The sequence below is a fragment of the Microcebus murinus genome, chromosome 27, assembly GCF_040939455.1.
Source record: "Microcebus murinus isolate Inina chromosome 27, M.murinus_Inina_mat1.0, whole genome shotgun sequence".
Classification (NCBI taxonomy): Eukaryota; Metazoa; Chordata; class Mammalia; order Primates; family Cheirogaleidae; genus Microcebus; species Microcebus murinus.
Window position 1 is genome coordinate 2,612,080 of NC_134130.1, and position 15,660 is coordinate 2,627,739.

Consider the following 15,660-nt stretch of genomic DNA (forward strand, 5'->3'; position numbering starts at 1 on the left):
CCTCGCCTAATTTAAGAGTCATAAAACTTGCCAAAGGAGGATTGCAGATTCCTCCCCCGGGACCAGCCACCTTCCTTCCCAGGGCCCTCGGATAAAGGCTTCTGGCACAGGGAGGCCCTGGCTGTCCTCTGTTCCCTGTCGAGTGGGGGGTGGCCGAGATCTAGCAGGGGCCTCAGTGGGAAGCTGCTCTTGAATGCCCATGTGGGCAAGGGCCGACACTCTCAAGTGACAGAATTGAGCAGCCTGCAAGTGGGCTGTTATGCACCCCTCCACCCCCCACCCCCCACTCCGCCTGCCTTTGCAGTCAGTGTTCCCCAAACCCACACACAGCCTGGAACCCAAACTCCCGGGAGGGGCACCCATTCCCACCGCTCTCAGGGCAGAGCCAGGCCCTCAAGGAAGGGACAGCGCCCTCTCCCGCGCCTGTGTGCCACGTCACCTGACTCTGCACCCAGGGACGGTGTCTTTCCAGCCCCTGGAGTGCAGACAGAGTTCGGAGACTCGGCACTGGCTTCACCCCAAAATCCAAGTAAGCTGAGTGTCACTTAAAAAGTAGACACAGGCCGGGCGCGGTGGCTCACGCCTGTAATCCTAGCACTCTGGGAGGCTGAGGCAGGCGGATTGCTTGAGGTCAGGAGTTCGAAACCAGCCTGAGCAAGAGCAAGACCCCATCTCTACTATAAATAGAAAGAAATTAATTGGCCAACTAATATATATAGAAAAAATTAGCCGGGCATGGTGGCACATGCCTGTAGTCCCAGCTACTTGGGAGGCTGAGGCAGGAGGATCGCTTGAGCCCAGGAGTTTGAGGTTGCTGTGAGCTAGGCTGTCGCCACGGCACTCACTCTAGCCCGGGCAACAAAGTGAGACTCTGTCTCAAAAAAAAAAAAAAGAAAAAAAAGTAGACACAGAAATGATCCTGGAGTTCGATGTATTTGTAATAAATTAAGTCACATTCTCCCTGGATCCAATCCAAGGAGGAAAAGCAGACAGGTGGCCCTAGGGCACAGTGTCACAGGTAAGGCTGGTCCTTGGACAGCTCCCACTTTTTTATGGGAGGAGCTGGCGTTACTGCCTTCTTCTCAGAGGCCACGACGGCTGAGCTGGAGGAAGAGAGGAGACTTCGGTTAGAGCCAGGTTTCCAGAGAACGGTGAGGAAAGATCTGAAAGAGACCGCACCTGCCGCCAGTGCAAACACACCCGCTAGGACTTTCTGGATGTGACAGGCAGGGTGTTCCAGAATTCCCAATCCCTGTTAGAGACTAAGACCCTCAACACCCCAACGACTTGTCCTACGCACGGGCTTCCCCCTGGAAAATTCCAGCTATAGCTCCGAGAAGAATGCATTCCATGACGTGCTGACCACAGGATGCTCCAGGGAGTGCTGACTGCAATTGTTCCCGACCACCTGCCAGGTTGGGGTTGAGTAATCAGTCACAAACAGGATACCGAGGCCGGGCGCAGTGGCTCACGCCTGTAATCCTAGCACTCTGGGAGGCCGAGGCGGGCGGATTGCTCAAGGTCAGGAGTTCAAAACCAGCCTGAGCGAGACTCCGTCTCTACCAAAAATAGAAAGAAATTAATTGACCAACTAAAAATATATATACAAAAAATTAGCCGGGCATGGTGGCGCATGCCTGTAGTCCCAGCTACTCGGGAGGCTGAGGCAGGAGGATCGCTTGAGCCCAGGAGTTTGAGGTTGCTGTGAGCCAGGCTGACGCCACGGCACTCACTCTAGCCTGGGCAACAGAGTGAGACTCTGTCTCAAAAAAAAAAAAAAAAAAAAAAACAGAATACCGATAAGACGCTGATTGGGGCTGATTAACCCAGACCCAAGCCTCATCGTCGCCCCACTCTTTTTTTTGCTTATGAAACCTACTAAGAATCTAAGTAAAGCAGACCTTGACAACCATTTGCTTGGTCTCGTTCCTTTCTCTCGCCCATCTCTTTCAGGCAAGGTCCCCCTTGACCCCACGAGTAACAGAAGGTCCCGCGGGCCAGGACAAGTGGCACCCAACGTGGGGCGCGAGGTACGGACTTTTGTCGGATGCACGCGGTTTACAGACAGTTCTCCGGAGAATCCCTGAAGAGACCTCCTTTCTGCCGCTCACAGAATCTACGGTCTGGTGAGTAGATTTTTTACATTGTCACCCCATCGAGATGGGCCATTCATTGTCTAAAGAGGCCGTTTTTATCAAGGATCTCAAGGCCTCGCTCAGAGAGAGAGGAATTAGAGTTAAGAAAGAGGGCCTAGTAAAGTTTTTGTGTTCATTGATCATGCTTGTCCTTGGTTTATTGTTGGTGGACCTGAGATTCACCCACGCAAATGGCAGAAGGTAGGCAGAGATTTAAACAATTTACTTCTGAATCAGGGCCCAGATGCCGTCCCTGTATCCGTTTTCTCGTACTAGGGACTAATCAGAGATATTGTTGAGGGAGCAGATTCAGACCCCAATAAAAGGCAGCTGCTCTCGGTAGCAGAATTCTGCCTCCGACCCGTATCGCGGTCCGCTTCAAAAACATCTTTGGAGGCGGCCGAAGGGTCAACTTCCCCTAATAATCCTGAGAGATCAACATGCCCTTCCCCTTGCCCCTCAGTTTGTATTAATATGCCCCCTCAGGACACCTAAGCTGAGCTCCAGACATCTAGGGACGAGCCCCCGATTAGTAGGCCAGACACCAAGACCCTCTATCCTCCTTTGCCCGAGGGTACAGCCCCTCATGCATTCCACTACCCGGTATTCAAGAAACAACCCCTCCAAGAGTCCCTCGACCCCGCGGAAGAGGCAACCTTCGAAGAGGAGGTGGCCCGATATCACAATCCCGAATGGCCGCCTCCTACCGCGGCCCCCCATAGACCTCCTCCTTACGCGCCCCAAATTTGCACACCTTCGTTAATGCCTCCCCTTACAATGCCCTTACTTTTGCGTGCCAAAAAAGACTTAAGTCAAAGGGTTATGCAATTAAAGGATATCTTACAACTTCCAAAAGAGTTTTCCCAGCTTTCCAAAGACTTGTCCTCCCTCCAAGATACGCTTAAAGATCCTGTCTTCATTAGCCACCCACGTCATGAGACCGCCCAATCATACGCCATCTTAAATAAAAAATCCTTAAAGTCCTCCCATAAAGCCCTAGCATTCCCGGTAGTTACCAGGTCTAATAGGCAAGGAGACCTTGCCGCCCCTTCTTCGAGCCAGTCCCCACCCCAAGATTCAGATAATGAGGATACAGAAGGGAGGGAAAGAGAAAGCGAAAGCGATGACCTCCCAGAAGAAACAGACTCAGAGCCCACTGAATTTCGCAGACTAAAGTTTAAAACCTTAAAAGAACTGAATTCTGCTGTTAGGGCGTATGGGCCCAATGCACCTTTTACCTACTCCCTCCTAGAGGCAGCCTCGGGGGGGCGGCTACCTGCTCCCCGGAGAATGGATCAAACTAGTACAGGCGGTCCTTTCTCGCGGGAAGTTCCTCTCTTGGAAGGCCGACTTTCTCGACCGCTGTCAGACCACGGCTGCTAATAATTTAAAAAACCCCAATTCTGCATCTTGGACCCTTGAAAAGCTTAGCGGACAAGGGAGATTTGCCACTGAACAGCGCCAAAGGAGACTCCCAATTGGACTTTTGTCTCAGACCACCGGGGCCGCCTTCGGCGCTTGGCGTACACTTCCCTCTAAGGGATCTGTTCTTACTCCCCTGACAAAAATCACCCAGGGAGCTCAAGAGGGTTTCAGTGAATTTGTGGGCAGGCTTTTAGAGTCTGCTGAACGACCCGAAGATGAGGACAATAGGCTTATTAAACAATTAGCCTATGAAAATGCCAACAGCACTTGCAGGGCCATCCTCAGGGGTAAACTCAAAAATAAAGACCTTAATGACATGATTAGAATGTGTAATGATGTTGACCCCTTCGCCCATAAGGTATCGCAGGCCGTGCAGCTTGCGGTTGGGGCCGCCATCCAAGGGGGTTGGGGCCGCCATCCAAGGGACCGCGGCACAGAGGGACTGCTTTAAGTGCGGTCAACCAGGGCACTTTGTGAGGCAGTGCCCCTTAGCCGCCTCCTCTGCTACCCCTAACCTCAGTGGACCACCAGGCAGGCCAACCCGGCCCCCCTCCCTCTGTCCTCACTGTAAGGGAAAGCATTGGGACAATCAGTGCCGCTCCAAGACTGATGTCCTTAGAAACCCCTTGCCCCCCCTTTCGGGAAACGGCCTGAGGGGCCAGCCCCGGGCCCCCTGTCCTATTCAATTCCAGTCGGCCTCGGGGAACAGCCGACAAGAGAGCCCCCAGACTCTAGACTCCTCCGAGCAACCACAGGGAGCGCAGGAGTGGACTTGTGTGCCTCCTCTGACACAATATTAAGACCTGAGGATGGTGTTCAGATTTTGCCCACTGGCTCCTTTGAGCCCCCCCCCTGGCTAACATGTTCTTTTTTATTCTGGGCCGAGCCTCCTCCACTCTTGCGGGGCTCATAGTCCACCCCTCCATAGTAGATAGTGACTTTACCGGGGAAATTAACATCTTAGCCAGCGCGCTTACCGGCCCTGTGTGTGTCTCTAAGGGACAGCGCTTAGCTCAGGCATTACCCTTGCCCCTTAATACAGCCTTCCCAGCCATCGCCTCTAACCGAGGTGCTTCTTGCCCTGGCTCTTCTGATCTTTATTGGGTCCAGGCTATCACCAAAAAACGACCCACCCTGAGGTTAAAGTTAGATGGTAAACTTTTTGAGGGCCTTCTTGATTCTGGCGCCGATTCCAGTTATTGCCCAGGACGCCTGGCCCCAATCATGGCCACTGCAGCCTTCCCTTACGCACTTACAAGGTATAAGACATTCTAAAGACACTCTCCAGAGCTCAAAAATTTTGACGTGGGAAGACCCTGAGGGAAACAAAGGTACCACTCAACCCTTTGTAGTCCTGGGCCTGCCTGTTAACTTATGGGGGCGTGATATCCTTGCACAAATGAATGTCATTATGTGCAGCCCCAATGAAGTTGTAACCAGCCAAATGCTTAAGCAGGGATTCCTCCCAGGACAGGGTTTAGGCAAGGAGGGTCAGGGACTAAGAGCACCCCTAACCACCCTCCCTAAGTCAGACAGATCAGGACTGGGGTTCGAAGAACATTTTTTGTAAGGGCCATTGATCCCCCTGCACTTTAGCCAGATAAAATCACTTGGAAAAGTGACTCCCCTGTCTGGATCGATCAGTGGCCCCTCCCGTCTAACAAGCTAGCCGCAGCTACAGCGTTAGTGCAGGAACAATTAGCTGCCGGACACATAGAGCCCTCTACTTCACCATGGAACACCCCTATTTTCATCATTCAAAAAAAAGATTGGCAAATGGCGGCTGCTACAAGACTTATGGGCTGTTAACCAAACAATGGGGGAGTGCCCATGGGGGCACTCCAGCCTGGTTTGCCTTCGCCCGTAGCTATCCCCAAAGGCTACTATAAAATAGTCATTGACCTAAAAGACTGCTTCTTCTCCATACCATTGCACCCAGATGACTGCAAACGCTTTGCATTGTCTCCCGGTAGTAAACTGTATAGGACCCTCCCCGCGCTTTCAGTGGCAAGTATTGCCTCAAGGCATGGCCAACAGCCCTACCCTTTGCCAAAAATATTTGGCTCAGACAATTGATTCTTTTAGAATTCAACATCCTCAGCTATATATAATTCATTATATGGATGACATTCTTCTCGCCGGGGCCGAGGAGGCAACCTTACATCAAGTTACCATGCAGGTTGTCTCGGCCTTACAAGCTCGAGGCCTCCGCTTGTCCCCTGAAAAGATTCAGGTCTGCCCCCCTCACCTGTTCCTAGGCTTTGAATTGTTCCCCAATAAGGTCCTCTCCCAAAAGGTGCAAATCAGAAAAGACTCTCTTCAATGCCTTAATGATTTTCAGCGCCTTCTAGGCGACATTAATTGGCTTCGCCCATATTTAAAACTCACCATAGGACAGTTAAAACCCCTATTTGACATCCTGCAGGGAGATGCCAATCCAACCTCTCCATGCTTCCTAACTAAAGAAGGGCAGCAAGCACTTAATTTAGTCGAGCAGGCCATAAATGCCCAGGCCATTGGCTACTTCTTCCCCAATTCCCCCTTGTACTTTATTGTACTCCCTACCCCCTTTTCGCCTACGGGACTCTTTTGGCAGGGCAAGCCTCTTTTTTGGGTTCACCTATCGGCTTCCCCCTCTAAAGTCCTTCCCACCTACCCTTATTTAGTAGCTAAGGTTATTCGCTTGGGGCGAGAAAACTCCCTTAAACTCTTTGGAAAGGATCCAGATATCATAATACTCCCTTACAATGCTTCCCAAATTCGGTGGCTAATACAAAATGATGATGATTGGGCGGTTAACTGTACATCTTTCCAGGGCAAACTAGATAATCATTACCCCCCTGATAAACTAATTCAGTTCCTCTATCGGACACCTGTAATATTTCCCAAAAAGACAAGCATCTCCCCCATTCCAGGAGCCGTCTTAGTCTTTACCGACGGATCCTCCTCAGGCACCGCAGCCTATAGCATTAACGGCCAAGTCTGCAGTTTTCCCACCGGGTTCTCCTGTGCTCAACTCGTTGAGTTAGCAGCCTTAGTCGCAGTCTTCAAACACGTAGATCAGTCACCATTTAACTTGTATACGGATAGTTCCTATGTTGCTCATGCTGTCGCCACCTTAGAAACTGTGCCTCATATCCGGCCTCCCTTCTATGAAGGTGTTGCTACATTTGGTAAATTATTATTTACTAATGACACCAGCAGACTCAGATGGGGTCTAGAGACCCATGATGGCCTGACACTCAGCCAAGTCACAGGCCTAGGTCTTTGCCTTCTTAGCCCAAGAATGCTTCCCCCCGCCCCCTTAAAGAAAATATGCAATCAGTCAATTACTGTCAACTCCACCTTTCAGTATATTCAGGCATCTAACACCTCTTATTTTGCTTGTTCCTCCGGCCTCACCCCGTATATAGTCACTGCAACGTTTCTTGAGCATAGAGAAAATTGTGTGTTAGTCATGCTCTTCCCCAGACTCACTAAACGTCCTGCTAACGAATTGCTCAAATTTGGGGAGCGTGGCACCACAATGCCCCGAGAAAAGAGAGAGCCCATCACGGCCATAACACTCGCAGTTGTTCTAGGCCTTGGTGCCACAGGGGCTGGAACAGGCATAGCCTCTCTAGTCACCTCCAACCAGCAATACCTGCAGCTCTCTGCTGCCATCGATAATGATCTCCAAGAGCTACAGCAGGGCCTAAAATATCTCAAAGAATCCCTCGCTTCGCTTTCTGAGGTAGTGTTACAAAATAGAAGAGGCCTAGACTTAGTGTTCCTCCAAGAGGGAGGTTTGTGCGCAACACTCAAAGAAGAATGTTGCTTTTACGCAGACAAAACAGGTCTGGTAGAAGATAGCATTGAAAGAGTTAGACAGAGCCTAGAGGATAGAAAAAAACGGAGAGAACAAAGTGAAGCGTGGTATCAAAATTGGTTTTCCACATCCCCCTGGCTATCCACATTGCTTCCCAGTGTCTTAGGGCCGCTTATAGGTTTTCTGTTGCTCCTCACCTTTGGGCCTTGGGCATTCAAAAAACTAACTGATTTTGTCAAGTCACAGGTAGACGTAGCCACACAAAAATCGGTCTCCGTGTTTTACCAACGGCTAGAACAAAGAGGCTCCAGAGAAGACCTCCGTGGAGAGTCTCCCAACACACCCACTGAAGGTTTAAATTTCTCAAACCTTGCCTCAGACATGGAACGCAGTTGGTTCCAAAGGCTGTGGAGACGCCCATGACAGGATTATCGCGATGCCGTGTACCAGGTGCACACCCCGCCAGCAGTGAGGTAACTCCATGACGGGAATATTGTAGGTCCATGCCCGGGGGCACACTTCATCATTAAAAGTGCTGGAGCTGGATGCCACCTACATAGCCTAAGACAGAGGCCTCACCTTCACATTGATCACATGATCTTGTTTGGGGTGCTGGTCGCAGAAGCCCATCGCATAGCCTAAGACAGGCTCTCCACCAACCTGTGTAAATCTCCCTCATAGTAATTAAAAGAGGGGGAGATGTTAGAGACTAAGACCCTCAACACCCCAACGACTTGTCCTACGCACGGGCTTCGCCCTGGAAAATTCCAGCTATAGCTCCGAGAAGAATGCATTCCATGACGTGCTGACCACGGGATGCTCCAGGGAGTGCTGACTGCAATTGTTCCCGACCACCTGCCAGGTTGGAGTTGAGTAATCAGTCACAAACAGGATATCGATAAGACGCTGATTGGGGCTGATGAACCCAGACCCAAGCCTCATCGTCGCCCCACTATTTTTTTGTTTCTACTTCCTTGTTTCTGTATGCTTATAATACCTACTAAGAATCTAAGTAAAGCAGACCTTGACAACCATTTGCTTGGTCTCGTTCCCTTCTCTCGCCCATCTCTTTCAGCCATGGTTCCCCTTGACCCCACGAGTAACAGAAGGTCCCACGGGCCGGGACAAATCCCCTCCAGCGGGGTTCCTCAGAGGGTCAGCCAACTCTTGCTGGGAGCTGGCAAGCCCCCTTTGTGCCCCAGGCCCTGTGTGAAGCCCCCAAATGGGCCCCCCACTTCCCACTTTTGGCCCCCAAGGTGGTCAAGTCCCCCACCTTTTCTGCTGTCCAAGGACAGGACACTGGCGAAAGGGCTGGGCGATCAGCAGACCCTGCCCCCTCCCCTGCCCTTCCTTCCTCAGGTACTGAGCACGAGCTACCCGGAGCCACATGGCGGCACCCCTCCTAGGCACAGAGCCAGCGGCACGAGGCCCCGCCCTCGGGAAGGTGGAGCCGAGAGTGGACAGGCAGCCAGCGACTGAAGACCACACTTTGGAGACACTGTGGCGGCAAATCCAGGGCAAAAGCCTCCCCTCTCCTCCCAGCCGCCTGAGTCCTGGGCCCGGGCTGCGAAAGCTCACACGCACCACATGGTGAGCGAGACAGGCAAGAGGCTGGGCGACAGAGGCGGCCCGAGAGCAGGGCGTCCAGGGCCTCCCACCCTCCGGGAACCTCAAGGGAGTGGAAGAGGCAGCAGGCAGCACCCCAGGCATCAGGGCATGGTGAGAGAGAGTGCCGGAGTAGGGCAGCTTGCCACGCTCTGGTGCCCGGCTTCTGAGAACTGGGAGGTGACGGCAGGGGCCACTTCACTGACCGTTCACCAAGTTGTTTCTTTAAAAATTTTCTTTTTTGAGGGGGATATGAAGCGGGGATAGTGTCTCCCTCTGTTGCCTAGATTATAGTGCAGTGACATCATCCTAGCTTCACTGCAACCTCAAACTTCTGGGCTCCAGCGATCCTCTTGCCTCAGCCTCCCAAATAGCTGGGACTACAGCTCATGCCACCACGCTTGGCTAATTTTTGTATTTTTTGTAACAAGAGCAAGGAGTCTTGCTGTTGCTCAGGCTCGTCTCAAATTCCTGGGTTCAAGCAATCCTCCTGCCTTGGCCTCCTAGAGTGCTAGGATTTTACAGGCAAGAGCCACTGCACCCCAGCTAAAATTTTTTCTTTAATAGAGACAGGGTCTCACTATGTTGCCCAAGCTGGTCTTGAACTCCTGGCCTCAAGCGATCCTCCTGCCTTGGCCTCCCAAGTTGTTAGGATCACACCACCACGCCCAGCTTGAGCACCAAGTTCTAACTACACAGCAGCCTGCCTGGCCCCAACATTCCACAGGTTTCTACACACTGCATGCCCACTGCCCCCATTTTACAGATGAAGAAACCAAGGCTCAAGAAGGATGCAGGACTGTCCCAGGGCCACATAGCAAGTCAGCTGTAGAGGCTAGGCACCAATGAGAGTCCAGGCAAACTGGTCTGAAATCCTGCTTCTGCTACCCACAGGCTGTGTGACCCAAGCCAGTCATTTGGCCTCTCTGAGCCTTGATTTCATCTTGTGCAACAGCAGTCATCTCTATCCAACTCATGGAGTTGTTAGGAGGCAGGCATGGCATTGACTAAGAGCTTACAAACATTAATTACGAAGATTAACCCTGAGCATAGTGGTATAAATCTATAGTCCTACCTACTTGGGAGGCCAAGGAAGGAGGATTACTCGAGACCAGGAATTGGGAGGCTGCAGTGAGTTATGATCATGCCACTGCACTCCAGCCTGGACAACAGAGCAAGACCCTCTCTCTTAAAAGAATAAGTAAATAATACACAATTACAAAAACAGTAAGTATGGGCTTCTCCCAGGGCCCCTGAAGGGACCTCAGAACTTCAACTGCTTTGTAAAATACCCACCCCCAGATAAGGCGCTAACCCCCACCCTGGGTGGGGTTGGATTAAATGAGCTATTGGACTAAAAGCCCCCGGTGGGCGGGGCGGCAGAGTTCCTGATGCAGTTGATACTCGATTCACAGGATCTCGACAAGCACCCTGTCCACGGCGGGGGAGAAAGAGTCGGATGCAGGAAGGGGTGTGGGGGGGCTCTAGGTAAGCAGGGCTGGAGATCCTCACCTCTTTGCTGGCGTGCCTGCCCCCAGCGCCTTCTGTGATGACATGATGACGGACGGGGGCACAGACTGCCGGCGGCTGTCTCGAGTGCAGTAGTAGTTGTTGGAGAGCTTGTGGCTGGGGCCCACGGGGAGCTTGGGAGGAGGCTGAGTACTGAGGGAAAAGAACATTGGCACTGAAACAAAGGGACGGTCATTTGCGCTGCGGGTACACAGCCAGCCACTGGGACGGGCTGCAGGCAGAGGTGTTCCTTAGTACACTGATACGGACTTATGCCTGGGGAGGGGTCCAGAGCCCAGAAGCAGGTGACAGCCCCTCTCTGGACATGAAGGTACTAGAAGGCGAGGCTGGGGTCTGCCCCAACCCAGGTCCCCTACCTGCTCCAAATGTGGTGGGAATGGAGGACCCTTTTGTGAGACTCCCAGGGAAGGGAGAGGCCCAAACATGTACCCCCTCCGCTCCCCACGCCTCACCTCCACCTGCAGGTGCAGTCCCAGATTTAGCCCACTTTGTTTTTGTCTCAAAGGCCACTCAATGGGACCCCTGGATTTCCTGTTAGCACAACAATTCTTTGGAGAACCCTGCTGGGATTAAGGCTTATTGCTCAAAGAACACCTAGCTGGCTCCGGTCCAGGTCTCTGCATTTCCTGCCACCATGTGGTCAGACACCAAGACTCTCTCTCTGCAGCCAGAGGGGGGTGGAGGGCTAAACACTACTCAGTCCTGGCTTGGACTAAACCCTGATATGAATTTACCTAGAAGCCTTAGGACTTAAAAGGAAATGCTTAGCTCAAAACAACAGTAACTTCCCAGAAAGAGACAGGGCAGAGAACACGGGGGAAAAAGTTGTAAAAAGACCTGGTTTTTTGCCAGGTGTGGTGGCACGTGCCTGTAGTCCCAGCTACTTGGGAGGCTGAGACAGTAGGATCAATTGAGTCCAGGAGTTTGAGGCCAGCCTGGGCAACTTAGCAAGACCCTCTCTCTTTCGCTTATCTTTTTTTTTTTTTTGAGACAGAGTCTCACTTTGTTGCCCAGGCTAGATTGAGTGCCGTGGCGTCAGCCTGGCTCACAGCAACCTCAATCTCCGGGGCTCAGCGATCCTACTGCCTCAGCCTCCCGAGTAGCTGGGACTACAGGCATGTGCCTCCATGCCCGGCTAATTTTTTGTATATATATTTTTAGTTGGTCAATTAATTTATTTCTATTTTTGGTAGAGACGGGGTCTCGCTCAGGCTGGTTTCGAACTCCTGACCTTGAGCAATCCGCCCACCTCGGCCTCCCAAAGTGCTAGGATTACAGGCGTGAGCCACCACGCCCGGCCTCGCTTATCTTTTTAAATTTTTCAAAATAGCATTATTTTTTTGAGACAGAGTCTCACTGTTGCCCCGGCTACAGCGCCATGGCGTTAGCCTAGCTCACAACAACCTCAAACTCCTGGACTCAAGCAATGCTACTTGCCTCAGGCTCCCGAGTAGCTGGGACTACAGGCATGCGCCACCATGCCCAGCTAATTTTTGTATATATATTTTAGTTGGTATAATTAATTTCTTTCTATTTTTAGTAGAGACAGGGTCTCGCTCTTGCTCAGGCTGGTTTCAAACTCCCGACCTTCAGTAATCCGCCCTCCTCGGCCTCCCTGAGTGCTAGGATTACAGGCGTGAGCCACCCCGCCCAACCATTACTCATGTTTTTAAACAGCTTTTTTTCAGCTGGGCGCAGTGGCTCATGCTTGTAATCCTAGCACTCTGGGCGCCCAAGGAAGGCGGATTGCTTGAGGTCAGGAGTTCGAAACCAGCCTGAGCAACAAGGAGACCCCCATCTCTACTATAAATAGAAAGAAATTAATTGGACAACTAAAATTACAGAAAAAATCAGCCGGGCATGGTGGCACATGCCTGTAATCCCAGCTACTCAGGAGGCTGAAGCAGCAGGATTGCTTGAGCCCAGGAGTTTGAGGTTGCAGGGAGCTAGGCTGATGCCACAGCACTCTAGCCTGGGCGACAAAGTGAGACTCTGTCTCAAATAAATAAACAGCTTTTTTGTCTGGTATCTGTTTTGCTAGGATTTAACTTTTTCTTAGAACAAGGGATATACTTATGGTATTTAGAAAAATAAGAAACAAATATAAATAAAGTAAAAATGTTTAATATTAAAAGCAACATATTATGTGAAAGGTAGAATTTGCATAAGGAATACAGAAATGACCTTCCATATGCAAGGCCATGGTTTTCTGCATCCTCACAGAAAAAAGGTAAAAGGAACCAGGGCCCAAAAGAATCACTAGGGGGCGCTGTTACCCTAAAAAAAAAAATTGAAAATTGTACAAAACCATTTCTTCAACTGGCCTACCAATGACCCTGATAGAAAAGCAATTCAGTAGGTTTTTCTGTGTTTTGTTTTAAGACATGGTCTTGCTCTGTCACCAGGCTAGAGTGCAGTGGCATCATCATACCTGACTGCAACCTCAAACTCCTGGGCTCAACGATCCTCATGCCACAGCCTCCCAAGTAGCTAGGACTACAGGCATGAGCCACCACACCCTGCTAATTTTTCTATTTTTTGTAGAGACAGGGTCTCACTCTTGCTCCAGCTGATCTTGAACTCCTGACCTCAAGCAATCCTCCTGCCTCACTAGAATTCCCAGAGTCAATTCAATACTTTTAATATTTGGAATTAGTCATAACATGCATATTCACATAAGTTTGGTTATTTTAATGCTAGTTTTCTTCCTTTCATAACACTCAGTGACTGTCTTCCCCCTGCCTACTCCTCTGACTTCATGTACCACCAGGCCCTTCCCTCAGAGTGTTCCAGCCACACTGGCCTCCTTCCTACTCAGGCTCTGCCCAGCATCACAACCTTGGCTCTTACTGTTCCCTCTACCCAGTATGCTTTTTCAAAACTTATCCTTACTGGCTCCTTCCCATCACTCAGGTGCCAATATCGGAGGAGAGACCTTTCCCAACCACCTGACTTCAGGTTGCCACATGCAGCTTCCCCTCATTTTGTTTTGTCTTCAAAGCACTGCAGAACAATGGTACCTGCTGTGTTTGTTTCCCTACTATGTTTCTCCCTGGGAAGTGAGCTTCATGAAAGGAATGTGGATGAGAACTTGTGTTAACTAGTATCCGCAAGGCTAAGGACATACATGACAGAGTTTTGTAAATCTCAACGAATTTCTGGACACAAATGAGTTTAAAATCGGGTCATTTCTGGATTCAAATCCCAGCTGTCACTTTTTAGCTTCTGAGTGACTTTAAGCAAATGACTTAGCTTCTCTGGGCCTCTTTTTCATCTGTAATTTGGGGATAACAGTAACTGGCATGGCCACAATACGGAGTGCAAACCTACTCATGATTCCCACTGGGAACGCACGCCCAGCATGGATGTACTATGAGAGCTGTCTCCACAGATTCCCCAAGGTTAAAGGCAAACCTCTGCCTCCATGGCCTGGCAGAGGACTGGAGGCAGGATCTCAGCCCAACGCTCCAGGGTCTAAAGGAACATGGATTTCATTTTTGGTGGAGGAAGGACGGAGCCACAGGCTAGGGCAGCGAGCGGGGCCTGCTCACCGCTTGGAGATCTCCTGGTAGCGCAGCTGCAGCTTCGCCTGCAGGTCTTGCTGTGGGAGGAGGAGAGAGGGGGTCAGCCTGCAAGACACCTCAGAAGACAGGGCGAGGGGACAGGGATGGCTCGGGGATGAACAGATGAAGACAGGAATATGGATCCTGCAAGGGAAGAGGAAAGCCGGGGTCCAGACCCACAAGACCCAAGACCACGAAAGGCGGGAGCTAGGGAGATCCCACGGCGAGGAGGGGGTCAAAGTCTGGTGGGATAGGGCAGGTGTGTCCCGGGCTGAAGGGATCACGAGTTGGGGGGGTCCCTGGGAGATCCCAGGCTGAGCGAGGGGTCTTGGCTTAGGAAGGAGGTAAGAACGGGAGCGGGTCCAGGGTACACGGAGCCCATAGTCCCCGAGCGCGGTCCCGCCCTTGCCCTGCGCACCCCGGATGCCCAGTTCCGCAGCCACCGGATGAAACGGGTAGCGGACGCCATCTTCCGTCCGCGCTGAAGGGCGTCGTTGACGTCTCTCCCGCGAAGGCTGCTGGGAAGGACACCGCGCTGTCTCGCGAGAACGTCAGTGGGCGGAGCCATAGCGTCATATAAAAGCGCTAACCGAAGCACGTGACTCCTCTCCGCCGGACCGCCGCCGCGCCGCCATTATGGATACAAGCCGCGTGCAGCCCATCAAGTTGGCAAGGGTGAGGTGGGGGCGCCGAATTTGGGGTTCGGGGAGGAAGGGAGGAAGTAGAGGAGCCGGGAAGGCTGGATCTGACCCCAGCTTCTTTCTGCCAGGTCACCAAGGTGCTGGGCAGGACCGGCTCGCAGGGACAGTGCACGCAGGTGAGCGGGTGTGGGCGCCCGGGCGACTCCCCAGGGTCTGAATGCTAATGGTGGCCCCAGCCTTGTGCCAGCTGGAATCCGAAAACCCATATTCCCTTTATTCCAGCGCTTTATGCTTCAGCAAGGCCCCGCCAGCTGGGTTCGAGCTCCGTCCAGTCCGTTCCTCGGGCTCTGATGTTCCCTTTATAAGTATCCGTGATCCGACCCCAACACGTCCTCTGAACCCACATCTGCTTTCCACGCCGCGGTGCCAGTCCGTGGCCCGCCCTGACTCCTTTCCGTTGGGCCCGTAGGTGCGGGTGGAATTTATGGACGACACCAGCCGCTCCATTATCCGCAACGTGAAAGGCCCGGTGCGCGAGGGTGACGTGCTCACCCTGTTAGAGTCCGAGCGAGAAGCTCGGAGGCTGCGCTGAACTTGGCTGCTGGTGAGTGCGGAGAGGCGGTCCCTGTTAGACCCCAGGCTGGTGGTAGGGAGGCTTCGCCAGACCCATGGGTGAGAAAGTTTGGGAGGCAGAAAGGGTGTACAAGAGATTTGCAAGAGGGGTGTTTGCTAGTTGCTGGGGCGGCCTGTCAGCATGTCATTCTTGGTTCTGTTTACAGGGTCCTGGATGTAAGGGTCGTCACCACTTGGCTCAATGGGGGTGATCTGCGATTGTCAAATAAAGCGTTTGTGTTGTATGTAAACTCCGTTTCTCATCTCGGTTGTCTAAAGTTTTGCTAGGTTTCCTGGGGTCCCACAGGTGGTCAACCCTGCACTCCATAAGCCTGGGGGAG

General features: G+C 51.9%; 2 protein-coding genes across 3 annotated transcripts; one reads left to right on the forward strand and one right to left on the reverse strand.

The window, feature by feature from the left end:
* Nucleotides 1-914: 914 nt before the first annotated feature.
* On the reverse strand, nt 915-14,602 carry NDUFA7 (NADH:ubiquinone oxidoreductase subunit A7). Of its 2 annotated transcripts, none has more exons than XM_075998139.1 (4): nt 14,485-14,602; nt 14,055-14,104; nt 10,486-10,635; nt 915-1,103 (listed from the first exon to the last, which is right to left on the reverse strand). In XM_075998139.1, exons 1-4 carry the CDS (start codon nt 14,533-14,535, stop codon nt 1,013-1,015), a joined length of 342 nt encoding a protein of 113 aa, XP_075854254.1. In that variant the 5' UTR covers nt 14,536-14,602; the 3' UTR covers nt 915-1,012. The 2 variants fall into 2 exon arrangements, with proteins under 2 accessions (XP_075854254.1, XP_075854253.1); XM_075998138.1 differs by lacking the exon at nt 915-1,103 and adding an exon at nt 7,992-8,223.
* Nucleotides 14,603-14,630: 28 nt separating this feature from the next.
* RPS28 (ribosomal protein S28) lies at nt 14,631-15,570 on the forward strand. The gene is made up of 4 exons (XM_012790804.3): nt 14,631-14,741; nt 14,836-14,883; nt 15,177-15,311; nt 15,487-15,570. Exons 1-3 carry the CDS (start codon nt 14,703-14,705, stop codon nt 15,297-15,299), a joined length of 210 nt encoding a protein of 69 aa, XP_012646258.1. The 5' UTR covers nt 14,631-14,702; the 3' UTR covers nt 15,300-15,311; nt 15,487-15,570.
* Nucleotides 15,571-15,660: the final 90 nt, after the last annotated feature.